At 39.7% G+C, this 27,656-nt stretch overlaps 1 protein-coding gene and 1 long non-coding RNA gene across 5 annotated transcripts; one reads left to right on the plus strand and one right to left on the minus strand.

The window, feature by feature from the left end:
• On the plus strand, nucleotides 1-27,442 carry LOC110214758 (serpin B6-like). Of its 3 annotated transcripts, XM_020995816.2 has the most exons (8): nucleotides 1-193; nucleotides 13,664-13,749; nucleotides 17,042-17,219; nucleotides 17,809-17,946; nucleotides 18,710-18,827; nucleotides 22,744-22,886; nucleotides 25,301-25,456; nucleotides 26,886-27,442. In XM_020995816.2, exons 3-8 carry the CDS (start codon nucleotides 17,049-17,051, stop codon nucleotides 27,288-27,290), a joined length of 1,131 nt encoding a protein of 376 aa, XP_020851475.1. In that variant the 5' UTR covers nucleotides 1-193; nucleotides 13,664-13,749; nucleotides 17,042-17,048; the 3' UTR covers nucleotides 27,291-27,442. The 3 variants fall into 3 exon arrangements, with proteins under 3 accessions (XP_020851475.1, XP_020851474.1, XP_020851477.1); XM_020995815.2 differs by lacking the exon at nucleotides 13,664-13,749; XM_020995818.2 differs by lacking the exons at nucleotides 1-193; nucleotides 13,664-13,749 and adding an exon at nucleotides 13,187-13,214.
• LOC144456959 (uncharacterized) lies at nucleotides 2,897-19,546 on the minus strand. 2 transcript variants are annotated; one of them, XR_013486196.1, is made up of 3 exons: nucleotides 19,457-19,546; nucleotides 9,637-9,720; nucleotides 2,897-4,453 (listed from the first exon to the last, which is right to left on the minus strand). It is a non-coding gene; the product is annotated as an uncharacterized LOC144456959 (long non-coding RNA). The 2 variants fall into 2 exon arrangements; XR_013486197.1 differs by lacking the exon at nucleotides 2,897-4,453 and adding an exon at nucleotides 7,080-7,504.
• Nucleotides 27,443-27,656: the final 214 nt, after the last annotated feature.

Raw genomic sequence — 27,656 nt, forward strand, 5'->3', positions numbered from 1 at the left:
TGACTCCTCCCACAGTCCACTCGTGGCTATTCCCGGGCCCTGGGGGTGGCTCTGGCTTTTCTGACTCAGCTGCTAGAGCTTTAAACGGGACCCACCGGGGCTTAACAGCAGTACTTCTCCCCAACGTTGCAAGGAGAGGTGTTGAAGGAAGCCGCAGCAGCATCTCTTACCGCCGCTACTACAGCAAATGCAGGTAGGCGGAGGCAGACTGGGCTTCTCTGCGAGCTGCTGTGCCCTTCCCTAAGGCAGAGCACCGGGAGGGCCGGGTGTCAGGGCAGGATTCCTTCACTTTGCAGAGGCGGGAGGTAATGAAAGGGCGAGTGAGTCTTGGCTCAGGCTTGAATGCTTTCCCACTTGTATCTGAGGTCCCGGCTGCCCAGCTCGGGATTTGTGGAGTCAAGCTCCCTGGGGGCTTTGATCACGTCACGTGTCTGCGTTTTGAAAGTAGAGAGGAAGTCGGTAGGCCAGACCACGCCTGGGTCCCAAAAGCAGCAGCAGCGGCATTAGCAGCAGCAAATAAGACCGCTCCTGCGCCTTTACCTGAGCTAGCGGCAGCTTGTAGCTTCTGATTGCCAGGGCTTAGTAGCCCAAGCCTGGCATGGAAACTTGGCAGGGCTAGTGGGTTCTGAGAGCTTGCTTAGGTTGCCTTAGGTTAGGAACAAGGATAGTACTTTTGTCCAGTTCCCACCTTCCCCCAGCACACTGGAGCACGTATATGGGTGATGGGGTGCTTGGACTCCAATTTCTCCCTAGCCTCAGAAACACTGTCCTGACAGTTTCTCCCTAGCCCAGGGACACTGCCTAGCAATTACTCATGAGTGGGCCCCAGCAAGACCCTAATCTCTTTCCCTGGTGCAGTCACAAACAGCACCTGAAGGAATTGTTAGTTTGAACTGGCCTTGCACTGGGTCATAAAGATATTCTTACCCACTGGACTATCTCTACTACCGCCCTACCTCATTATCCACATCCTGGACTCCTCATTATCTGTATTCTAGACCTAAGACATATGTATACTCCCTACATCTATCTTGTCAAACAAGACATTGACTGGTGGCAGACTGGACAACTCTGCTATCCCTGAACTCTAGTTAACTTAGTGATGTAGGAGGCCTAAAACCACACCTCCATGTAGCCCTCCTAGTGAACTCTGGGTAAAATGCCTGCTCAGTAGGTATAAGAAGTACATGTTCCTTTAAGAACTGACCACTCCTTAACTACTTCCTGATCCTGCTCTGAATCACCTAGTTAGCATATTTGACACGTTTTGTTATATTTTATCCTATATAAACTTTAACTGTACCCCTCTAAGGTCGCAAGTTCCTTAAGAATCCTTGCCCGCTGAAAAGCGTAACAATAAACTTTTTGCCAGCTTCACTTAAAGATTGCTTGAGTTTGTGAATTCGTTCCAGACGACCTATCCTGTACTTTGTTCATTGAGGGGTCTCAATCTCTCAGACCTCATCATGGTCAGCCAGATATGTTGCTTATGAATTATGCATAGAGCAGGTGGGTGGCAGCCTGCTAATGCCACTTGATATCCCCTTGAACCTGGGGCTCCACTGAGCTCTTGGGGTCTAATAGGCTGACCTGTAGGGTTCCCAAAACGGCGGAAAAAGGAGCAGAGGTATCCTGGAACCCTGCTTTCTTCTCATTGTCAGTTCCTGGGGGAGGAAGAGGAAGGAGACTTCAGAAGGACTACGTGGGGGCAGAACTGAATTTCTCCCAGTTAATGGGTTCCAGGTGATATCCTAGAAATAGGATATTTACCTGTGCAGAGAGAGGAGGTGGAGGGGCAGTAGACTCCATAATTCTTCTGCCTTACAGCATTTCTGTTTCGGGGAGAAGAGCAGGTTTCATTTGGGAATTTTCATATAGTTTTAAAGTTGTAAGTAACCACAGAGGGCTTCGAGAGGAGGAGCCCATAAATGCTAAGTAGTCTGGATAAAGTTATACAGCTAGTTAGTGGCAGAGCCTGGACTAGAATACAGGTCCTGATTCCAGACCCAGGGCTTTTTATCATATCAGCTATACGAGTTGTAAATCCTGGAAGTGAATTAAAAAAAAAAAGAAAAGAAAAGAAACTGAAGACTTTGTGGTTATGGTGGTCAGGCTTGGCTTCTGGGAGAAATGATGAAATGTATTCCCCTGCTTTCAGTGGAAAGGTTAGAGACCATGGGTGTGGAATGTTGTGGGGGACAGATGTCTCTCTTGGTGTTGTTTAACTGGGAAGGGCTTACTGGATAGGGAAAAGGGAAAGAGTGATGTAAAAACAAAAAATACCAAAATTGTAAAAGCAAAGTGAATTTCAGATAGGATACCATTGTGCATCCTTCAGTGGCAGAGGTTGGGGAACCTTCTAAAGTTGGTTAGTAAGCAGAGCCATTGGCCAACCATAAGCCTGTTTGGTACCTGAGATTGGATAGGGCTTACTAGGTAAATACCATAGAGACATAACTAGCCAACAGTAGCCAGGCTCTGTTTCAAAAGTAATTTGATATTCCTGGAGTTAAAAATTTGATATCCATGAAAAATCCCACTACATTTTTGAATCTGTGAAAAGCAGTGTGGTTTTATTAAAACCACTACAGAAAAAAAAATGGCAAAAATCTAGTTTCTTCAAGATTTGGAGACACTACAGACTTTGTGTTTATCATCATCATCATTATATTTGTTTTGTTGGAATGTAGTAGGTACTTCAGACTTAGATTTCATTTCAGAAATTCATTTTTGTGAAGCTTGTTACTTCAAGGGCAAGGAAGGGAGGTGGTGAAAATTGAATGCTCAAATTGAGACATGGAGTTACATGAAGAAATTGGCATAAATATTTTACTACATTTTATTGCCCAGTCTAGTAATGAACCCTATTGTTGTGTATGAAACTTTTTAAATTTCATGGTGTGTTGTGGGGGTTGTCTCAAAGAATTCAGAATCAGACCACCTCTAATCCAAGTTCAGGCTTTTATTGAGGATTGACACCCCTCAAAAGTGTGCCAAGGGGAACCAGCAACATAGTAAGACATCACAGGCAAATTTATAGTATAATGATGCTGATTATACAACAGAAATTATGAATATTAGAAGGCAGGAGAGGTTTGTTAAGGGATTAGGTAAGGGGGAGGGGTCCCTTCTATGGTGCTGTGATCAAACATGCTGGTCCTGCTGCTTTCTGACTGGCTAGCTATTGTGGTCCTGTCTGATCAAGGTCCATAGTTAGATATTGTGACCCTGTCTTGGGCTAAAATGGATGATGGTTGAGTGCAAGGACACACCTGTTCACCTATATGATTTGGATCTGGGGCAATGGCTATATTGAGTCTGGAGGCCTATGGTGTGGTCAGAGCCAAATTGTGTGGTTACATCAGGACATGCTTTCTGTTCAGTGAGGCCCAAAAGGAAGTTAGAATATTGGGGCTATGGCAGCTTTATTAGGATTCCATCAAACCTTGGCAAGATTAAAGGTTATTCCAGCAAGGTTTTGGGTGGTATCAGCTTGATAAACAGGTTACATGTGATATCATAAAGTAATCTTTGAATCAGGTTCTTAAATTTTACCTATCTTTGGAATAAAACAGTAATGTTCCTGTCATATATATGAATCATAATCAGCTAATTTACATTATTAGTAGTCACTAGTTAATAATTCTTGAAAATGGACAGAGTTCATATGGATTGTTGTTTCACCACCAGATAAATAGCAACATTTTCTCAAGATATGGCCATACTTATATGATAACTTGAAGTGGTATGTTGATTAACTCCTATCTAGTTCATTTTTATTTCAAAGCAAACTTTGACTAGTTTGGCAAATATTATGATTAAGGTAAACTGAGGCAAACACTCTCTTGAAGGAATTCAGATCTCTCTTTCCCTCAAAGGGGAAGACATTGGGAGAAGACAAAGGCCAGTTCTCAAGATTTAAATCCCCCCTTTCCCTAAAGGGAAGAAAACCAGAGGAAGACAATGCTTGTGAAACTAAAGAAAGGATTTTTATTAAGCAGGGAAGTAAAACATGCACATGGGGACTGCCAACCTAACAGCCCACGAAGTAATGGATGGGGGAGAGTTTGTCTTTTAAACAAAGAAGGTGAGGAATTTGAAGGGATACGTGGGCTTAGAAATGAATGAGTCAATGATGGCCATCCCCAAGGGGAGGAAGGGTAAGGCTGTGGCCTTTTGATACATAAATCAGATAAGCAATCCAAAAAATAGGATCATTCAGAAATCCCCATAACCAAAATTAGGAGAGTCTCTGGAGATAAGGGTGTCTCCTGTAGGTCCATAAACTACCAAATGGCTCAGGGTCTGCTTCACAGTTGGTATATGCTTAATTGGCTTTAGCATTGCTGATTGTCTGCAGGTCCAGCTGGGACCTTCCTACTCCTCCTCACCACAAAGGATCGTTGGTACATCAAGCCATGACAACTGGGCCTCATACAGTTCTTCTGGTTACCTGGATAATTGTCGGGGGAGGGGAGGGAGTGTCAGGCAAATCAAGGTGTCCATTTTCAAGTTAATTTCTAGCTTATCTTTACAGTAAGAGTACAGTCATCGTAAAAATGAATGAAAGAATTATCCTTTTACTGCTTTCCTGGTATAAGCTACATTCTGCCCTTTAAATACCAAGGTGAAGGACCATTTCATATTTCCTGAGGTTGCTGTAACTAGAGTTAGGTTTGGAATCAAAGAAAAGAAGCTCATTACTATGAAAACTTGTGAGGTGAAGCCACCTTTAATCCTACTAAGGCCAAATACTCCTTCATAGTATTATTTACATTATATTATTACTAGCAACTTAGTCCACTTGATAAAATTGTGTCAATCATTTGGGTTAATTAAGAGTCCAGAAATACTTTTTTTGGTTCATGACCACGTAGGAGTGAATGGTGGTTACATTGTTTTATTTTAGGGACAAGGAGAGAACAAAAAGAACCAGAATTGATTTAAATGTATTTAAATTCCTATTCAGGCTTAATTATTTTCTCAGTAAAAGTACATTCCTTGGGGCAGCTAGGTGGTGCAGTGGATAGAACACCAGCTCTGGAGTCAGGAGGACCTGAGTTTAAATCCAGCCTCAGACGCATAATACTTCCTGGCTGCATGACAGTGCAAGTCACTAAACCTCAATTGCCTCACTTAAAAAAAACCCAACACATTCCTGTTAGTTATTTTGTAGTTTTCATGATAATGAGGCTTTAGTTTTAGAGATGTGTGTCATATATTTTAAGCTATTGTAAAATTGTTTAAAGATTAATGTTGTAGCCACATCAGAAAGCTGAAGGATGATTTGTTTATTTTACTTGCCAATGTGAATTGATTAAATATTTGAAGTCTTTGGTTGGCTAACTTTCAGGCTTTGTAAATGAACTAATCCAGAGCACCTGTACATTCAATTCAGGAAAAAATAGCTCTGAGCATTATTATTAAAATCTCAAGGGATTAGTGACCCTACTATCTTTGATTTTGCAATAATTAGCTGTTTGAAATGTGGAGTTTTATTTTGTATTGCTCTCCTCAGGTTTAGAACTTCTTTGACGTATACATGACTCTTAAGAATTTAAATGTTAGTATTTTTCAATAGAGATCTGTTTCTTTGTTATCTTATTTTTTTCCCACTGTTATCTTATTTTTAAGTTAGATGATTTTCTGATTCACGTTTTAGGACCAATGAATAGGGTTTTAGCAAATAAGGCCCAAATGCTCCAGTATCTTCCTCAGTGAAAGACTGTATTATATAATTAGTTTCAAATTGTTAGCTACATTTGCCTAGGCAATTGGTGTTTCTTGTAATTTTGCCTAGGAGGTCCTTCAGTGATTATTGGCAACTGTAGGAGTTGGGTCTGATTTCATCTAATTTATAACTGCTTAGAATTGTAGCAGGCAACAGCTGGAAGGTAGATTAGACATTTATTGTATAGACAAATGAAGACCAAAGAAGTTGTGGCTTGCAATAACAAGTTATTGGCAGAAATGGTTCTGGATCCAAGTTCCACATTTTTGGACTTAAGTGTTTCTCCCCCTCCACCCCAGACGTCCACTTCCCCTTAAATTTACTTTTGAGTAATTTTGAAAATCACTAATACATCACCAATTATGGTTACAGCTCTGGGATAGTCTTTTTATATGGAGATATTTTTGACACTTTAGTAACTACACCCTTTTGTATAGGTTCTAAGAGGGATTGTCCTTGCATTGAAAGCTGCTTTACAGAAATAAGCACGTCAGGATCCTATGAGTTCTGAGAGGCCAAAGAGAACAAAGATCGTCTTGATTCATGATGTTGTCTAGGGAGCAGCTGGTGTCAGCCTGTCTTATCTTCTATTTTCTGCTGCGTAATTATTTTATTATCATTACATTATATTGTATCATCCCCAGTTGCTATACAAAGTAAGCTGCTTGAGGAAATGGATTGCTCATCGCTTGATCTGTGTAGTCCTAGTGCTTAACACAGTGCCTGGTGATTAATCAGTGGTTGTAAATAGAGATAATTTATTAAGCACTTAATGCATAACTAGGCTCTATCTTAAGTTCCAAGATACTAAGGTGAAGTGAAAACTAATGAATAAATATATGTCACATGAATAAATGAAGTACAATCCAAAATGTTTCCTTCCATAATCTGTTTGCAAGTTCCGTTAGCCCCTCAACCTGGTTGCTAGCCCAGGACAGGCATAGGCACCACAAGGAAAGATAGGTGATGCCATGACATGCACATGAATTAGATTTAAGTGAGGGAGAACTGTGCAAAGTCATCAGACTCACTTTCTCCTCCAGAGCCATTTGGGTCTAGACATCATACAGGAACATAAACCTGCAGAGAAGATCCTCAGGGCTCTTCTTAGCAGCTGCTTACCTAGAGCAGAACCAAGCTACTCTGTTTTTCTTATTGTAGTAACACTGTTATGCTGAATTCTTGTGTGTCCATCTTTGTCCTTTGGAGGTTATTGTTATGGAGGACAACTACCACCTTTTATGCCTCTGCTGTCAGAGGTTGAATATTGGGCCCCATGGAGTGGGCCACTGGTCTGATCCCAGTGGTTTACAGGATGTTGCATATTTCAAGGATGCTTATAATTCAGTTACAATTCATCAGAGAATGTTTAGAATTGTAAGGGACAAGGTATGCTCCCACAATTTAAGATAGCCTTTGACATCTTATAACATCAGCAAAGAATTTGGTAATAACAAGTTACATTGTTTTAACAAGCTTGCAAAACCTTGAAAGGGCAAGACAATGAGAAGGGCCCCAAAGTTCTAGAGGACAGAGCCGGTTTTAACCAGCCCTAAGTAGGACAAAGGTCACGGGCTTTTGGATGATCAGGGATGCGGGACAGGGGCACGTCAAGGGGACGTGGGATGGGTGGATGTGTAAGATTGTAACTTGGGAAAGGAACGGATCAATCCGGGCCTGGAAGGGAGGAGTTTTGGCCTTCTAACAGTGTAAAACATTTTCTCGCTTCTGTAATCGACTTGATCTCTTCCAAGAGGTTTTGCCTGGTTCTCCCTAGAAATGTAAAAATAAACGATTCTTCACTCACTCCAAGCTTAGTTTTGTTTTTAACTAGAAGGCTGTATTTCTCTAAGGCCATATTTCTAACAGGATTATCTGAGGAAATGATGTGTAGGTTTGGGCAGATCCCCTGGCTGAAACATTGCTAGGCCAGCTCAGTGGGGGACAGAAGTCATAATGCACTGTTCATTATCATTTTTCTCAGCTCTTAGAACTTCAGTGATTTCAGGTTCTGACCTTTGTCAACCAAAGTAAGAGTCAAAAAATATCTCTTTTTCTCTAGGCATGTTGTTCCTCTCATTAAGGCTTGAACTAAATTAACTGTCTTGTTGAGAGAACTGAACTTTGTGCCGGTTGATTAAAGGCAGCCTTGGACAGTCAAGATGGTGTTCACTAGGGTTGTTTTCCTATATTGTCCTAACTGGGGGAAGTAATTAGCAAATGCATTTCACTTGAGCTTTTTAAAAATCAAATGAGAACTTCCTAGGTGTATTCATTTTTTACCTGTTTTTCCTATTGTTAGTGTGAGTGAAGATGGTATTCCAGACTACCATTTAGCTTGTAACCAGTTAGTAAAACCACTTGCCCTGAATCTGACCTATCAAACTCCATGTCTACCCATTTTCCTCAATTCAGTACAATGATTATTGGTATTGATGATGATCCTAAAGTGCCTTTTGAATCATCAGGGAGAAACTGAATCAATTATGTCCAAAGATTTTTAGATTTTTGTCTATGGCATTCTTTTGAAAATTTCTAATCCATGTATTTCACATATAGTGATAGGAAGCACCTTACTTCCTAACCATTGTGGATTAAAGAAGAGTTTACTGTGTAGGATATTTTGGTTTTGTTGTGACCTTGATAAGGGAGGAACTTTAAGGCTCAGAAATTACTCTGAGTTTTAGCCAATATTTGAGCAGGGACAAGAATTCATAGGCAAGAGAAGTTTCATTGAGAAAGTGTTTTAACAACTCTTGAATAGTAGGATTGATGGATTGAAACAATAACTTATATAAATGTCTTTTAATGTTTACAAAATGGAGAAGCATGAGTGTCCCATTTCCACAATTTGAACACATCGTTCTCCAAGCTGCCCATTCTTTTTTCCATCATGAACTCATTTCTTTTGATGCTCTGTTCTTCAGAGGTAATCTCTGCTCCCTGCCAACTTCTCAAGTGTGGTGCTGGCAGTGTGTTTGTACTATTCTTTGTGAATCAATGATCATTTGATAACTATTTGCCAAGTACCTACTAAAATCCTAAGCTTTGTGTCAGAGGTTGTCACGTGGCAAAACCCCCCCAAAACAAACCCATTATCATGTGGAAGATTTCTCACATGACTAGGAATTTCCTGTACTCAAAAATTCTGGGAAGATTACTACATGATAGGACATAATTATATAACCCATTATGTCATTATTAATACTTCTTACAAGTACACAGCTCACACAGCTCAAAGAGGAGGTGGAGGTGGAAAGAAAATTATTTACAGAGCAGAGGAAACAAACAGAACTCTAATTAGAATTCATATTCAAAACGTCAATTCCTGCCAATGACCCATCCTTCCTCAGAGATTGGCACAGTTATTTGCTGTTCACAGTTTCGCACACCATAGGCCTCTCATCATTGCCCCTTTCCTGAATTACTTCCTGCAGCTCTCCACAACTCCCAGCAGGTGGCATCTGTAAACTCTCCTCTGCAGACCTCCCAGCCTGGAGAGTGGACTGTCGGGAAGAATCAGAGAATCCCAGGCTTGGAAGAGGACGCCAGAGGCCAAACAAGGGTCCTCCTTAGATGCCACTGACAGCTTCCTGAGTGCTGGCTGGTGGCCCAGCTGTGTTTGTCTCACTGCTGTTACAGTGCTGGATGTGGAGTCTGGGCTCAATCCTGCTTCAGACACATCAGCTGTGTGATCCTTAGCAAAGGAATTCCACTCCCCAAGCCTCGGTACCCTCCTTTGTAAAGTGAGGCTGATAGCACTAACAAACATCATTAGTTTGTGGTGAGGATAAATCAGATAATATAAAATGACTTGCAAATCATAGGGTGCTATCCAAATGCAAGCTTTTGTATTGTTATTGAGTATAATTGGTTGGATTACCATGGTGGAAAGAAAGCTGTACCTGGATCATCTGATTCCTATGAGAGGCTTGCCTCTGTCTCTCTCCTTCCTCCCTCTTGCCTAATGCCAGGGAATATGGGAAGATCTACAGGAGTTAAAAGAGGGAGAAAATAAAATTAAGAAAGAAGACAAACAGACAAAAGAAGTGGCAGGAATTAGAAAAAGTGGTGGCAATGGCAGCAGGGACAACATCAACAACATCAATAATAATAACTAGTATATACATAGCGCTTGAAGGTTTGCAAAGCACTTTACAAAAATATCTAATGTAATCCTCACAACAACCCTGTGTGTTAACTGCCATAATTATCCCCATTTTACAGACGAAGGAAGTGATGCAAACAGAGGTTAAATGACCCAGGGTGAGTGTCTGAGGCAGGATTTGAGATCAGATCCTACAGATTCCAGGTCCAGTGCTCTCTGCACTGTGCCACCTAGTTGCCAATGAGCGACAATACTGTTTAACCAACCACAGGCTGACAATGGATTATCAAAGAGCCAGCAATTAAGTGAGGACATAGCCATTCTGGGAAGCCCTGTTCACCATTCACCTCAGTACTGTAGCTCTCTGGAACCTGGAATGAGTAAGGCGTTGGCCCTTTAAAAGGAACATGGTAGCATATCCATCCTCATTCTGACTGGTTTGAAGGTGGCTGAGTCCTCTCATCTGAGGGCTGTTAGCCTCGGCGTCCATCTTACCATTTTTCCACTGGCTGCTCATCTGCACTTTATTGTGATCTTCAGAAACTCAGCTTTCTACAAGATCAAATCAACTCTGAAACTCATAATTCTCCAGTACCCTCTGCCTTCTGGTCCCCTGCCTGCCTCTGGCTGACGTTTGAGACAGTTGAGTGGTGCGGTAGATAGAGTGCTGGGTTTGGAATCAGAAGGACTTGAATTCAAATTTGAACTCACACACTAACTGTATGACACTGACCAAAATCACTTTACTTCAATTTCCTCAACTGTAAAATGGGGATCATAACAGCTCATAGCTCGTGGGGTAGTTGTGAGGATCATGGGAGATAATGTTTGTGAAGCACTTAGCACAGTGCCTGGCACATGGTAGGTCCTTTATAAGTGCTTATTCCTTACCTTTCCCTTATTTCCTGTTGGAAAGGGTAGACATTTCTGGACAATTTCAGGTGGACAAAGGAGGATTCTTCCCAGATCCTATTTTTAAGAAGGGCCCAGAGGAAACAACTGAGAATTTCCCACCTGACTGCAAGAGTTCATCATGCCCCTGCACCAGGCACCCTCCCTTCCCTCCATCTCTGGGATATAGTAGGCACTTAAATATTTATTGACTATCTCAACACTCTATTTGTGTTAACCTAATTCCCTCTCGGTTTTGACTCTACTCTCTCTCTCTAGTTAATGATCTTATTTTTTCCCACTTTGGTTCTATAAACTGGTTCCACGGACTTCCACTTCGGTTTCATGAATCCAGCCAGATTTCTCTCACTTTCCTGTTTGGAACTTTGCTCCATTTCAGCCTTTCTTGGTTGGTCAGTGCTAAGGAAGAAATAGACTATGTTACTGATGTTTTAATCTATAGCCTTTCAGCTCTGGTCTCCCATCAGCTGTTCTGATAGACCTTTGATTCCTTCTGCTGGGCCTTGTGAAAAGCAGACTCACAGGGGCTTTGAGTCATCATTATAGACCTGGGGTTTGAAGCTCTGAAAGGGATTAAAATAGCTGAGAAAGAGGGAAAGAGAGAGAGAGAGAGAGATCTTGGGGAATGCTTACACTATGGAGTAAGGAATATAGAAGGAAGAGAAAAGTAGGAGATGCCATGAAATCTAAACAAAGAAACTGTGGAGAAGAAGGGAATAACTAAGTGTCACACTGCAAGGAGGTCAATGATGGAAGTTGAGAACTGGGAAGCAGTTTCAGGAGACTAGAGAAAATTTAGTTCAACTTTTAAACAGTTGAGAAGTGAGTTGGTGATGAGGAAGTAGTGATATTCAGTATTCTGTCTTTTTCAAGATGCTCACCATTGAAAGAGAGGATAGAGATGAGAGCAATTTGAGAGGTAGATGGTTGAAGAAAAATTTCTGGGATGTTGTTGTTTTGTGTTTTTCAGATTGGGGAGAACCAAGTGTATTAGCAGGTAGAAAGAAAGGATCTAGGGGGGAAATAGATTTTGAAAATGCATGTAAGAGAGGGAATGATTGATAGAGCAAGCCTTAGAGGAGGCAGGAGAGGGTGGGTTAAGGGCATAGTTGGAAGGGTTAGCCTTAGTATGGAGTAGAAACAGTTCAGTCTGTCCTCAGTGCTTGGAATGCTTTCCCACCTCAACCTCATCTATTGGCATCTTTGACTTCCTTTAAGTCCTAAATAAAATCCCATCTTTTACAGGAAGCCCTTCTCAACCCCCCTTAATTCTAGTGCCTTCAGGCCTTTGTCAGACTTCATCTAGAATATTGGGTTCAGTTCCATGGGTCACCATGGCTCAAAAAGAGTGTTGATAGCTGGAGAGTATCCAAAGGAGGGAGTGCCTGCCCTCTTTGATTTACTTCCTCTTTATCCTGTATATTTCCTCTCTCTCCCTGTTGAATTGTATGTTCCTTGAGGTCAGGGGCTATCTTTTGCTTCTTTTTGTATACCAAACACAGTATAATTCCTGGCTTGTTGTAGGTGCTTCATAAATGTTTATTGCCTGACTGAATCACTTAACCTCTATGTGGTTCAGGCAACGCCATACAACTTATCAACTAAGAGGAAGGACTTCCCCTTCCTAAGGAAATCAGATATCCTTCTTTTGCAGGATAAAATTGGCACAATTTTGTGACTTTACCCAGCATTTTCTCAGCAACTAGGAAGCAGAAATTCAGTAACTGGGTGTTTAAAGGTTTCTAAGATTAAGGATGGAGATGCTGGTGATGACAAAAATTCAAGGGAAAAGGTGGTTTGTTTAATTCCTTAGGGAATCATTGCCATAGTCAGAGTAGGGAATTATATAGAGACGCATATGAAATCAAGGAGGTGTGAAAAGGATGTGCTGGAATCATAGAATCACCAATTTAGATCTAGATAGATCAGAAGTCACCTAGTTTAATCCTCTTATTTTGCAAATGAGGAAATGATGCCTAGAAAGGTTACATCACTTGCCCAAGGTCACACAGGTAGGAAGTAAGAAAACCTGGATTTGAACTTAGGCCCCCTGACTCCAAAGCCAATGCCTCTCCTACTGAACAGAGATATAGGGCAATGTGTGTAGAGTACAAACCGAATTCCGAAAGATATGATGAGTAGAGCAAGAAAACAGTGGATGGGAGGAGAATGGGCCTAGGGAGGAGTAGAATTGGTACAAATAGGTGTAAGGGTATAGGAAAAAAAAATAGTAGAGGCATGTAGTTTCTGTGGGTAACACTGTGCAAAAGGGTTGTGTTGAAGGGGTGGGGGGAGAAATTAGGTGGGAGGGTTGTATTAGCAGCAGCAAAGGAAAATGATTAAATTGCTTACTGATTCAATCATAGCTTGAACAAGAATTAACTGGACCAAAGATTCTAAATTGGATTGTTTGTGGGGCAGAATGTTGGCATGGTAGTTAACGGTCTTCAGGGATCCTGGTTCGTAAGTAACCTCTGGCTGTCTGATGTGACTGTGGAGGCTCTAGTGAGGAAGAGGAGGGATAGATGTGATTTTGGTGGTCCCTGTTGGTGGGACTGCTCTTACTAGTGGGTGGCTGGAAGAAGACTAGAAAGACAAACTGGCTGATGATACTTCCAGGTAGTTTCAAGCCCTCTGTTTGGGATTAGATAGAACGGTTAGGGAATCCCAGAATTTGAGAGCTGGACCTAAGTGGTTATCTAGTTCAACCTATATACAAAGAGAATCTCCACTGTAATACCTCCAACAAGTGTTCATCCAGCCTGTACATGAATATCTACCAGAAGGGAGAATCTACCACCTTTTGAGGCAGCCCATCCCATCTCTGGTCAGCTCTTAATTGTTAGTAAATTTTTCCTGACATCAAGCCTAAATTGACCTCTTTGTAACTTCTACTCTTAATCCTGGTTTAGCTTTCTGGGACCAAATAGAACCAATCTAATCCCTCTTCCACATAACAGCCCCTTCAGAAGCTTGAAGAAAGTTCTCCTGAGACTCGGTGGGTGTCCCCTTCTAGAGGTTAAATGTCCCTTGTTCCTACAACCTCTCCTCATAGAACATGGCACGTAGCCCTGCATCATCTTGATTACCCCACTTTAGATGTTCTCAGATTATCAAGGTTCTGTTGAAGCCATAGTGCCCAGAAATGAACCCTGTACTCCAGAGGAGGTCTGACAAAGGCTGACCTATAGTTGATCTTAGATAAAGAGCGACCCTATCATCTCCCTATTTCTGGAAACTGTGCCTCCCACTTAATTACATGCAAGATCACATTAGCTTTTTTGGTTCTTGCATCATACTGCTGACTCATATTAAGCTTACAGTCCATTCAGACCTTTAGGTCTTTTTTAACAGTTGCTGTCTAACCGTGCCTATTCTGTCTTAATCCCGCTGTTTAAGATGATTTTTAATACCTAAATGCACAACATTAAGTTTATCCTTATTGAATTTCATCATAATGGATTCAGCCTAATGCTCTAGTACCTGTCAAGTTCCTTTTGGATTGTTACTGTCATCCACTGTGTTTGCTATCCCTCCTAGCTTTGTGTCACCTGTAGATTTGATGAGTATGCCATCTCTACATTGTGAAGTATCACAGGGCTGTGACCCGGGCTCTGGTATGTGTACTCCACTGGACATTTCTGCCATATTGGCATTGAACCATCATCAAACATTATCCTTGGAGTTGGGCCATCCAAACAGTGCTCAATCCATGTCATTGCATTATTGTCTAGTCCACACCTCTCTATCTTCTCCACAATATGGTATGAGTTACTTTATCAGAAGCTTTGCAAAAATCTAGGTCATCCATATCAATAATGTTCCCCTCATCTATTTATTACTAACCCTTTCAAAAAAGGAAATGAGGCTAGTCTAGTATGACCTACTCTTGATGAAACCATGCAAGTTTTTTTTTTGTAATCACAGCTTCTCTATCTAGATGTTTAATGTTTCCTATCTAATCTCTTTAATGGTTTGTTTTATAATTTCTCCAGGCATCAAATTGAAGCTCATCAGCTTATAGTTTGCAGACTGTTTTTGTTGTCATCCATCCTTCCTTCCTTTCTTTTTTTTTCTTTCTTTCTTTCCTTCTTTCTTTTCTTTCTTTTTTTCTTGCACCAACTTCCTTTTAATAATATTTGTTCTGTCATTTACTGATAGTTCAAGAAATCAAATTCACCAATACAAAGATTGTAGAACTAATCAATGGTTCCACGAAAAATATCTGAAGGATTTTGTAGATAGAACATTCGGTATGAATCACCAATATGACAAAACAACAGAAAACCTAATATAAGGCCAGGGTGCATTTGGAGAGACATGACAGTAAATATGAGGGCAGTAACAATTCATAGACTTGCAGCTACACCTTGGAGATCATCTCGTCCAACCGCCTCATTTTACAAACAAGAAAATTGAGGTCTGGAGAGATTAAGCAACTTATCCAAGGTGACACTGATAGTAAATATAGAGTTGGGATTTGAAGCCACTTCGTGTGACTCTAAAACTGTTCTGTAGTATGCTGCTGCATTCCTGCTGTGGTCAGTTCACATCTAGAGTACTGTCACTGGTTCTGAGTACCACATCTTCATGTCCAGAGGAGGGTGAACTGGATGGCAAAAGAAATAAGAAACTAGGGATGTTCACCTTGGAAGAGAGAAATTAGTAGGCACAGGATAGCTATTGTCAAGTATTTGAAAGATTGTGGTGTGGAAGAATGATTAGATTTTGCTTGGCCTCAGAGGGCAGAACTCAGAGCAAAGAGTAGAAGTTACAGAGAAGTAGATACAGGCTTGAGATTTAAAAAAAAGCTTCCTAACAAGTGAAACTATCTAGAATTAGAATGTTTTGCTCTGAGAGATAATGCATTCACTTTTGTGAAATGACCACTTTTTAAATATGGGTTTGATTGGACAGCTTTTGAAGCCTCTTCCAGTTTATGTCTTCTATGATTCTGTGATTGGGAACCAAGGCTTAGTGCTGACATAGATGCTGTAGAAGGTGTGACTTATCCCAGGAATTACACTGATTCTGAAGAGGGGCAGGATTCCACTTCTGGCTTTGGCTTCCTTATCTATACCTAATCTAGCCCAGGGCCACATGTGCTCAACAGTTCAGGGAGCCAGTAGCCTCTTTGCTAGGATCAGAAGTCACTAATCCTTTTGACTAGTGAGACTCCTATAGACTGTCTAATACTCTGGTCTCAAACCTTAATCTGATCTTAATCCTGTTTCTCTGCTTTTGACTTGCCTGTTCTCCACCCTTATTCCTGCCTAGATCTGTGATTCATGCTTGATCTTCCTTATATCATATGACTTTCTGAGCTTGCCTCCTTTCTGCCAGATCAGCAGAACATTCTAAATGCTTTCTATTCTGTCTTTCCTTTTGCCACTTTCCCGTATGTTGACCCACATTAAAATATCTGCCCAATTCCCACAGTACTCTTGGTCTTTAGCACTCTTGGACAAATAATCCCATTGGCTCACTTGCCAGATAAGAAACAGCCCTTGTCTTTCAAGAAGAGATTTTAGATAAGTAGGACTTGCACAAGTAATGACTAGATAAAGGATTCTGGGATTAGAGCCAGATGATCCAGGCAATTGTTGTAGAAGTTCATGCAGAGGCAATTATTGACTAAGGTGATTGGTGAAGCTTTGTGGTAAAGGTGGCATTTGAAATGAGCTTTGACAGAAAGGTAGGATACATGTAGGTAGCATGAAGCACATTCTAGTCAACAGATCCAAACGTTAGGAGCACATGCACGGAAACAGGGAAGCAGATGGCTTGTTTAGGAGACCAGAAAGAAATCTTATTAATTAGTCATATTTCCATTTGGGGAGCAAGAAATTGATAGGCACGTCTGTTGTAAACATCAGTGCTCTTTCTAGATATGAGTTATGATGATAATAATAATCAGCCAAGCTGAGTTTAATCTGCTTCTCTTCAGTGCCATTGTTTATTATTTTGTTCAGTTAGGGAGGCAGCTAGGTGGTACAGTGGATAGAGTGCTGGACTTGGAGTCAGGGAGACCTGAGTTCAAATCCAGCCTTAGATCCTTACTAGCTGTATGACCCTGGGAAAGTCGGTTCACCTCTTTTGCCTCAGTTTCCTTGTCTGTAAAAATAAGATAATAATAACACCTTGCAGACATGAAAGCACTATGTAAATGCACTCTATATTGTTATTGAAGAGGGACCCTTGGAGATGATCTAGATTCAAAATGGAGTGGATAAATGCACACAGAAGCGTCTCGTATTCATGTAGTATATTTGGTTATCTTCTTATTCTAGGTGTACCATGATGGCTGCTCTCTCTGAAGCAACCAACACCTTTACCTTGAATGTTTTTAAAAAAATTAGTGAAGAAGATGCCTCACAGAATGTGTTTTATTCTCCTCTGAGCCTCTACTGTGCCTTGGCTATGGTCTTAGATGGGGCCAAGGGAAATACTGCTGCACAGATACAACAGGTACGTGGGACTGAGAAAAAACAAACATGCAAAAATGAAAAAAAAATCATACCATATGAAGCACCTGAGGGAAGCTGATCACAAAAAGAGAGCTTTGTCAATAGTGCAGCAATAGAGAGTGAGGGGAAATGGAATAGAATATGTTGGTGGTCTAAGTGCTGTGTGCTATGCACAGTAGATATTCTGGGTAGAAATGTCCCTGAGGTTACAAATGCAGAATAATCTTACCTTCTTACCTTGCTATGAGGAATAATAAGAAGACCAGTTTAGGCGGCTGGGAGAGCGGTATAGGAGAGCAGGGGCGCAGGGGGAGTTAACAAATGCAATAATGTGTAATAAATCTGGAAAGGTAGGTTGCAACCAGATTGCAAAGGGCTTTAAATGTTGAACACAGAAGGTTTGTGTTCATTTCTAAAGGCAAGAGGGGGCTATTGGAACTTATAGAATAAGTGAGTGACATCTTCAAATCTTATTTTTAAATGCCCCTGTCTCTGTAGAACTTTCAAGTTAATTTTCCTTTGAGGATTTGATTTTGTATTTTGTTTTTAAGAAGACAGTACTGAAACTGTGCTTTTTTTTTTCTAAACAGGTTCTTTCTTTAAACAAAGGTACAGATGTCCACCAAAGTTTCCAGTCTTTTCTTGCAGAAGCTAATAAATCTGGTAGTCAAAGCCTGCTAAGAATTGCCAACCAACTGTTTGGAGAAAAGACTTTTGATTTTTTCTCAGTAAGTCTTGTCTATTATTTCTCCCTGTATCAACTCATGGAAATTAATTAAATTTTCAAGTTTAAGAGAGAGGAAGGCCTCATATGGCAGTTGTATCTCGTCTGTTGCCATAGTAATAAAAATTCAGGTTGAACTATTTGAAAAAGTTGCTCACCCCCAGAATGCATCATTTCCATAATTTTTAAGGATTAACCACATAATCCTTGGTTCACATGGTTCAGTGGGCACAGCACTACTAGACTTCAAATCTCACCTCTGCTGTTGCCATCTGGACAAACATGTCACTGGGCCTTAGTTTTCTCCTCTGTAAAAGTGGAAGGGTTAGACTAGACGCCTACTAAAGTCTTCTAGTTCTAAAACTGTGATCCTGTGATCTTATAGAAAATGAGTGCCAGGATTAATCATCTCATTCTGATTGTTGACCTTAAATTAACAGTTTATTGATTGAAGAAGTTGGCACATCATTAGTTTTCCTTTTGCACATTCTAACCATAATCATTGCTTTTTAAGTCATCTTTTTGTGCTAACAAAACCTAAAGAGATGTAACAAGTCCTGATGTTTAATTTTTAAGTCATTAGCTTCTTTAGGTTAAAGACTTAAGTTCGTCCAAGTCAAACACAAAGCTTTGGGGTTAGTCTCTGGTGATCTGTAACATGTTTATGACTCTTATGAAAAAGGGGTCCAAAATTTCTTGGCTGTGCATTGGTGACATTTAGTTTTAGACTTGTGATACTTGGTTATAGTGTTTATCCTATTGTTCAGTCTTTTAAGGAATCCTGTCAGAGATTCTACCATTCCAATATGGAAGAACTTGACTTTGCAAGTGCTCCTGAGGAAGCAAGAATGCATATAAATAAGTGGGTAGAAGACAAGACAGAAGGTAAGAAATCATGGAATTTCTTTTTAGCTATTTGAGAGATGGTGGCTAATGATTTTGAGAACTCTTTTGCAAAGTGTGAAAAGGGACTGATTTTCTAAGCAGCAAAAGAGGATGCAAAAATCTCTCCACTAAATGTTATCCAATTTTGTCTTTCTCCTGATTTTCAATGTCCACAGTATCAATAATGCTTCTGAATGTAGTAATCAGTCTATAGAATGAATCATTTCTAGGGGTGGAGTCAAGATGACTGAGTAGAGAAAGCCCTCCCAACATTTCCTTATAACAACTTTAAAATGATACCTCAAATCAAACTCTGGAGTGGCAGAGCCAGCCAAAGGAAGAGTAAGACATTCTTCCATCCCAGGATAACTTAAGAGGGTGGAAAGAGAGATTGTGACATGGGGATGGAGGCTGGCTCATAGCCCACGATTTAGTGGTGGACTAGGTGGTGGTGACAGAAGTGTCAGCAGCTTCAGGAGCTCTCAAGCCTGAAATGGTAAGGGGCCCTGGCAACTGGTCAGAAAGAGACACTAGTCATAGCACTAGTTGCAGAGCCAGTTGCTGTTTGAACACCTGCATTGCCTATACCCACTTCTGGCATAACCATGTACCATAGCTCCGGGCCATACCTGGGCCACATCTCAGGGTGAAGAGGAGCACTTTCAGTCAAGAGGGAGCAGGAGCCCTGAGGAGCAGTATCACTTCTGGTTCCAAGGCTCAGGGTCTCTGAGGAATAATATTGTTTCTGCTCTCAAGAGAGCAGGGGTACTGAAGAGCAGTGTTGATTGCAGTCCCAGGGAATCAGGAGCCCTTGCAGAGTGCAGACCAGGGGAGAAGTAACCACACCTCTCCCCAGCTCATACTGTCCTGGAAGTATGAAAACTTCCAAACCGCTGAGCTTGCTCTGAAAACAGAAGTACGAAAAAGTCTGAAGCTTGAGAGTGTGCCCCTTCCTATTGTGGTGGCAACAGAGCCTAGCTTTAACATGAAATTTAAAATCAAGGACAGAAAATAAGCAAAAAACAACCCGATCATAAAAGGCTACTACGGTGACAAGGAAAACCAAGACACAAATTCAGAAGACAATGAAGTCAAAACAGCTATAAGCAAAACAAAACAAAACAAAAAAAGAATTGAATACAATCCCAAAAAAATTCCTGGAAGAACTAAAGAATGATTTTCAAAATCAGATAACAATAATAGAGGAAAACTTGGGCAAGGAAATGAAAGCAAAACAATAAAATCATGAAAAGATAACAGGTTGGTAAATGAGGCACCAAAAAATACTGACCAATTTTCCTAATGGATGTTGATGCAAAAATTTTAAATAAAATACTAGCAAGGAGGTGATAGCAATATATCTTAAAGTTTACATATTATGACCAGATGAGAATGCAGGGCTGGCTTGATATTAGGAAAACTCTGTAATTCACCATATCAGTAACAAAACAAAAAAAAATCATATGATTATCTCAATAGATGCAGAAAAGGCTTTTGACAAAATACAACACCCATTCCTATTAAAAACACTAGAAAACGTGGGAATCAATGGAGCCTTTCTTAAAATGATAAATAATATCTATCTAAAACCAAAAGCAAGCATTATCACAGGGATAAACTCGAAGCCTTCCCAATGTGATTGAGGTGAAGCAAGGACATCCATCATCAGCACTATGATTCCATAGTGTGTTATTAGAAATGCTAGCTATAACAATAAGAAAAGAAAAAAGAAACGGAAGGAATGAAAATGGGCAATGAGGAAACAAAACTATTACTCTAAACAAAACCATTATTCTTTGCACATGATAAAGAATCCTAGAAAATCAGCTAAAAACCTGGTTGTAACAAAGAACATCTTTAGCAGTTTCAGGATAAAAAATAAACTCACATAACTCAGCAACATGTTTCTATTCTCCCAACAAAATCCCGCTGAAAAAGATAGAGAAATTCCATTTAAAATAACTGCAAACAATATGAAATACTTGAAAGTATCTGCCAAGACAAACCTAGGCACTATATGAATACAGTTACAAAACATTCCACTCAAAGGCAGTTCTAAATAATTGGAGAAATACTAATTGCTCATGGGTAGGCTGAGTCAATATAATAAAAATGACAATTCTGCCTAAGTTAATTTACTTACTCAGTGTCATCCCAAATGAACTACCAAAGAATTATTTTATAGAGCTAGAAAAAACAATAACAAAATTCATGTGGATGAACAAAAGGTCAAGAATATTAGGGGAATCAATGAAAAAAAAAACATGAAGGAAGGAGGCCTAGCAGTACCTGATTTCAAACTATATTTATAAAGCAGTGATCATGAAAACAGTCTGGTACTGGGTAAGAAATAGAGTGATGAATCAATGGAATTAATTAGATACACAACAGATAGTAAATGAACATAGCAATCTTGTTTGATAAACCCAAAGATCCAAGCTTTTGCAGTAAGAACTAACCATTTGACAAAAAATTCTGGGGAAACTGGAAAGCAGTTTGGAAGAAACTGGGCAGAGACCAACATCTCATAGTGCATATTAAGATAAGGTCAAAATGGATAAATGATTTAGACCTCAAGGGTGATATAAACAAATTAGAGGAACATGAAAAAATGTACCTGTCACATCTATGCATGAGGGAAAAGTTTATGAGCAAACAAGAAATGAAAATATGAAATATGAATATTCTTTCACAATCATATATCACAACTTGTTCAGCTCTTTTTGTGATAGCAACAAATTGGAAATTGAAGGATTGCCCCTCAGTTGAGGAATGGCTGAACAAGTTGTGATATATGATTGTGATGGAATATTCTTGTACTGTAATTAATGATTACCAGGATGATTTCAGAAAAACCTGAAAAAACTTATATGAACTCTTACAAAGCAAAGTGACCAGAACCAGGAGAATACTGTACACAGTAACAGCAATATTATAACAATGATCAACTGTGAAAGACAATGTTCTGTGTTCAAGACAATGATTCAAGACAATTCCAAAGGATTCATGATGAGAAATGTTATCCCTCTAAAAAGAACTTAGGAACTTTGAATTCACATTGGAGCATCCTTTTAAAAATTTGGTTTATTTTCCTTATTTTTTGTCACTGTTTTCTTTTGTAACATGGACATATGTTTTTACATAACTTCACATGTATAGTCACCCTCAAATTGCTTATCTTTTCAAGGAGGGGGCAGGTGGAAGAGGAGGGAGGGAAAGAATTTGGAATTTAAAACTTTAAAAAATGAATATAAAATTGTATTTGCATGTAATTGTGAAGTATTTAGTGAAATAAATAAAAATGTATAAAGGAAAAAAGCTACAACAATAGAAAAACGAAAAATCTTGCAATCAGAAAACCCAATCCAAGGTCTACCACTTACTAGCTCTGTGACCTTGAACAAGTCTCCCCATTTTTCTAAGCTTTAGTTTCTCTATTTATTCATGGGGGGTCATCAAAAACTTCATAGGGTTTTTGTGAGTTTACGTGAGATCCTAGAAGTTAACACATTTTGGAGCTGTAAAGAGAATTTTTCTTTAAGATGCTCAGTGAAAGAAGGGATGCTGTGTAGTTCTTTCTTGCAAGCTGATAATGGTATTCGGAGGCATTTTTGCTACTACACCAAAACACAGAAGACTTCAGTATATATTTTTCTTGGTAACATTTAATGGACAGATTATATCAGTGCTAGATAGGGCTATGTGAAGGCGAGTGATTATATTTGACTAATTTGTAAAGACTGAAACCCTGCTTAGTGTATTTCCTGACTGATCTTATGATCAGTTATGATACTGAAGATGATAAGAAGGCTAACTAAAACTATTTAGAGTTTGTAAAATGCTTTATAGATGTTATCTCATTTGTTTTAGATGTGATTATATCTATATCTATGCTAGATTTAATCTTTTTTTACAGGTAAGATTGCAGAACTGCTAGCTAGTGATTCCATTGATTCACTGACCTCTCTGGTACTTGTGAATGCTATCTATTTCAAAGGAAAATGGGAAAAACAATTTGACAAAAGCAAGACAACAGAAAAGATGTTCAAAATCAGCAAGGTAAGTGGTCGTTTTGCAGTGTCCTGGGACCTCATGAGCAAGTGGGACAGTGGGAAAGAATTGGTATATTCTCTTTGTTTCTTAAGATATAGATGAAGGGCTAACAACACACAGCTAAACTTCCTTTTCTTTACTTAATGTTCTTTCTCCCTCCATCCTTGTCCTTCTCCTCTAGGAGGGCTCTACCTCCATCTTTTCTCTATATATTCTGATATAATAAAGAATTTAATCCTACAGACATGTTTTCCTTCATTTCACTTGTTAACTCAGCCAATTTCCTGACCTCAAGACCTCGGAAATTCTCTTGTTATGATAGCCTCTGGAAGACAGCTTCCTCACTTTTTCTTTTATGTTTGTTTTCTTGTGAATTTTGCCATGGTAAATCACGGAAGAAGAGAGCATGATCTTAGACTTGTGTTTTTCAGTTTGGCAATAACTTTTGTCCTGGGCACTGAGGACATACATGGGAAATTATTTATAAGCAAAGCAAACCCAAGAGAAGTACAAAGACCCTCTTTGGAAAGAGTTGTTATTTTCCTCAGGACGTTTCTCTCTGATCTCCCATTGTCCAGGTTATTCTTTTTTTCAGGAGCCTTTTGCTAGCTTCCTTAAAAAGATGACATATTCCTCTTTAATCTTTTGATCTAAGCTTAATAGTGTATCAGTGGCCTAAGAAGTCTGCTTTCTTTGCTGTCAGACCCTGAACTTACTCTTTTCCTTTTCTTTACTTAACTATTCTGCCTCTCTCCATCCTCTTTATCCCCTATGAGGGCTGTCCCTCAATCTTTCCTGTATATGTTCTGATATAATAAAGAATTACATCATTCATCTCAGAGACTAGACAGGCATTAAACCTTCCCGTTTTATAGGACAGACCATAAGTACAGAAGGACTTAGAGGAGAGATCCGTGTGAGTTAATATCATCAGGTAATTAAAAATGTAACAAAGGATAGATTTTGTAGAATGTTGATATATATGTATATGTTTGTGTGTGTATATAGGTATATATACATATATGTGTGTGTGTGTGTGTGTGTGTATATACAGAAAGACAGAGAAGGCATTATTCATCTGAATGCTTTGCTGTTAACTATTGCAGGAAATACACAAAGTTCTACAAACAAAGAAACTCTTTTCTATCAAATATACTGTTATGTCAGAAACATCATTGTTAGTGGTAAAAAAGTAATATATGAGCTGGTGAGTTTTAAGACATCAGTTGAAGATAAGATATGATACAGAATATCATCAGACACTAATTAGAATTGTGTAAGTGCCCCTGAGATTAATATGTCTGTTTTCTGTGAGTTACCTTAGCAGGCAGGTGCGCTGGACACAGAGCCTCCTTGCCAGAACAAGCCAATCGGGAGCCTGCAGTGAGCCAGTCTTGTCTTACCAGGCAGGTGCACTGGACACAAATTAACTCAATAGCAGACAGATATATTAATCTCAGGGGTACTTCCACAGAACCTGTATCAAATTGCTTACTGTCTTAGGGAGAAGGGAGGGAAGGGAGAGAGGGAGAAAATTTGGAACTCAAAATTTTATTTGAAAAAAATGTTGGGAATTGTCTTTACATGTAATTGGAAAAAATAGTATTTAAAAGAAAAATAATCTACAATAAAAAAAAACACCCACTAATTGGATTGATGTAAAATGTTCCAGAAAATATACGGTACACATATGGGGATTTGGACATAGAGAAAGATAAGGACTAGTCTCTTCTCTCCACTTCCCCTAGTAGTTATCACCTTAAAAGGATGTACTGACTAGGTCAGTCTTGTGAGTAGAAATAGTGTATTTTGAGTGGGATAAATGGTTTTGGAGGGTTTTTTAAATTATGGTTCACACAGACATGTGAAATTCTTTAACTAGGGGTAAAGTTTTTCATTACACTGTCAGATAAGACTTAAACTATAAATGCAATTTGAGTGAAACTCATTCACACTGAAGGCTAACTGAATATTTGGTTGTGGAATTAGCTGAATTTTGAGCCTTCTTTGTTCTTATAGGAGGAAGTGGATGAAGAAGAGAGGGGAGCACTAAATGCTTTAGTTAAGAGAAATCCCAAAGAAAGAAAAAGGAAACTTAGGGACTCTTTGAAATACTGCTTTGCTAGTAGAGATTTTTTATTCATATATGCCTGCCAATAGTAGCTCTATTTCACATGAAGGGATAAAAGGTGTATTTTTTCTATAGATTAATGTAGCACATTTCCTAATGAAGAAACAAGCCCCAGGGGATTAAGGCATCACTCTGTAAACACTTGATTTATACCCTCAGAGGGCTTACAGTCCATAGAGGTAAGGTAGGCAATACAAACACACCTCTTTTTTTAGGAAGTTGTATTGATTCCATCTTCCTCCTTTTCATTGCCTTGGATTCAGTTTCATGTTCATTTATCTCCTTTTAGGAGAAGCAGAAACCAGTACAGATGATGTTTCAGAAATCTACATTTAGCATGACCTACATAGGAGAAGTGTTTACCAAGATTCTAGTTCTGCCTTATGTTGGAGGACAAATGGACATGGTCATTTTGCTTCCAGATGAGAACATGGATCTAAAAACGGTGAGAGAAGTATTACTGTTGATACCTACTCCCAGAAAATTTTTTAAAAATTCATTCAGAGCAGCAGGTATAATATCTGAATTTTGGCTATAATAACCAAGTCCTTTAAAATCAATCTTCTTGTCCTAGATGTCTAGATCAATGACTGGAGGTTACACTGATGTTTTGTAGGTGTTACATCACAAAGATATAGAGTATGGTAGAGGCAGTGAGAAAGGAGAGGAACCCTTGGTATTTAAGGGATAAATTCACTAGGAATAGTGACGGACAGTGGAAGGTTATAGCAACAGGAGCCATCTGGAGTTAGAGATAACCAGAGGGCTTCTATGAACATTTCAGGGTCTTGATTTCCTAGAGGGGAAGGAGAGTTGGTTTCCACATCCTGCTAATGTGGGCAGACAGAGCAGAATGGGAACCAGATAAGCAAGCTGGAAATGTGATTGGGAATCACTGTGACCTAGAGACATGTTTGAGGAAGGAAGTCTGGGTAAATAAATAGGTCAGCAGCAAGCACAGAACAGGTTGCCTTTGATTGCTTCATTGAAGGAGAACTCCCATGTTAGAATCCCAGAGAGTCCAATGACTGATTCCCAATCTGGTTAAGATGAGCTCTTGTCTTGACTATGAGCCACTCCAGTAAATATGTAATACAAGGAAAATTGCAGTATTAAGTCATGCTGAGTGCAGCCTTGCCAATTGAAAAGTCAGTATTTTGCCTACCCAGGAAATCATGGAACTTCTTTGAGCCAGTTTCCCCATCTGTAAAATGGGGAAAATCTCTGTCTGACATAATTTAAAGGGCTATTGTGAGGGGTGAAGAGGGAATGAGATAATATGTGAAAGTGCTTTGGAGGGTACAAAGTGCTAGAGAAGTTTAAGATTAGAAGGTAGTAATGAAAGGGGGCAGTAAGAGAATGAAAGCTGTTTTCTGAGCTAAACTAGGATGGTATGGATTCTTTTAAGTGAAAAGGTTGTGGGGTGGGGAAGGCAGGGGAAAGGAAGGCTATGTTTGGAGTTAGGGTCCAAGACCTTGGTTGGAATTCTGGCTTAGCCTCTTACCACCTACAGGACCTGAAGAAACCTCAGTTTTCTTATCTGTAAAATGGAGAGTTGTAGTGGGTCTGTCTCTAAGGTCCCTTTCAGCTCTGAATCTAAGGTCCTCTGAAGGAAAGTACAGAAAAGAGAGGTATCAGTCTGTAATTGAATAGGGTGTGTGTGTGTGTGTGTGTGTGTGTGTGTGAGAGAGAGAGAGAGAGAGAGAGGGAGAGAGAGAGAGAGAGAGAGAGAGAGAACAGACTGACAGACTTACTCCCTTTGGATCCTCCACACCTAGCACAGTAACTTTCTTTATAGTACATAGTATAGGAATATTTGTCTGATTAGATCAAATCCTTTGGGACTTACTTGATATAACTCTTTTTATTTCTAGCTGGGAAAAAGACTTACTTCTGGGAAATTAGCAGATTGGTTAAATCCAGAGATGATGGATGAAATGGAGGTGGAAGTTTTCCTTCCCAGATTTAAATTGGAGGAGAATTTAGATATGAAATTCATTCTTCAAAAATTGGGGATGTCAGATGCCTTTGATGGATCCAAGGCTGACTTTTCTGGGATGTCAGCCAGGCATGACCTGTATCTATCCAAGGTTGTACACAAAGCTTTTGTGGAAGTTAATGAAGAAGGAACGGAAGCAGCTTGTGCCACTGCAGCTGTCATGATGTTGCGAAGTGCAAGAATGATTCCACAATTCGTGGTTGACCATCCTTTCCTTTTTCTTATCCGAGATAACAGCTCAAAAAACATTTTGTTTTTGGGCAAAGTGATCTCTCCATAAAGAGACCATTTCTTTTTAATGAAGTCTTTACCCTTATGCTATTTACATCTGTTTTATCCAGATTCTGATGTGCCTATAATCCAAAGGGTTCTTATCAACATGGAGTTAATAATCCAAAAATAAAATTCCTGATTGGGAAATTCTCTACCTGAGATTGCCTGTGTATGCTTCTGTGCATCTTGGTCCTTTGAAAGCTGTAATTTTCAAAGTGTGAGCCTGGTACCCTCATTTGAGAGCATGGAAATTAAAGGTAGGGCTAGAAGCCAATATTCCCTAGTGCATTTCATGGTCAGTTTTTGATAATGAACCATTAGCTACTAATGGAGCCCCTTGCTTGCCCCCATAATGATGCCTCACTCCTGCCCA

The sequence above is a fragment of the Phascolarctos cinereus genome, unplaced genomic scaffold (genome assembly GCF_003287225.1).
Source record: "Phascolarctos cinereus isolate Bilbo 61053 unplaced genomic scaffold, phaCin_HiC Scaffold_4;HRSCAF=312, whole genome shotgun sequence".
Lineage (NCBI taxonomy): Eukaryota > Metazoa > Chordata > Mammalia > Diprotodontia > Phascolarctidae > Phascolarctos > Phascolarctos cinereus.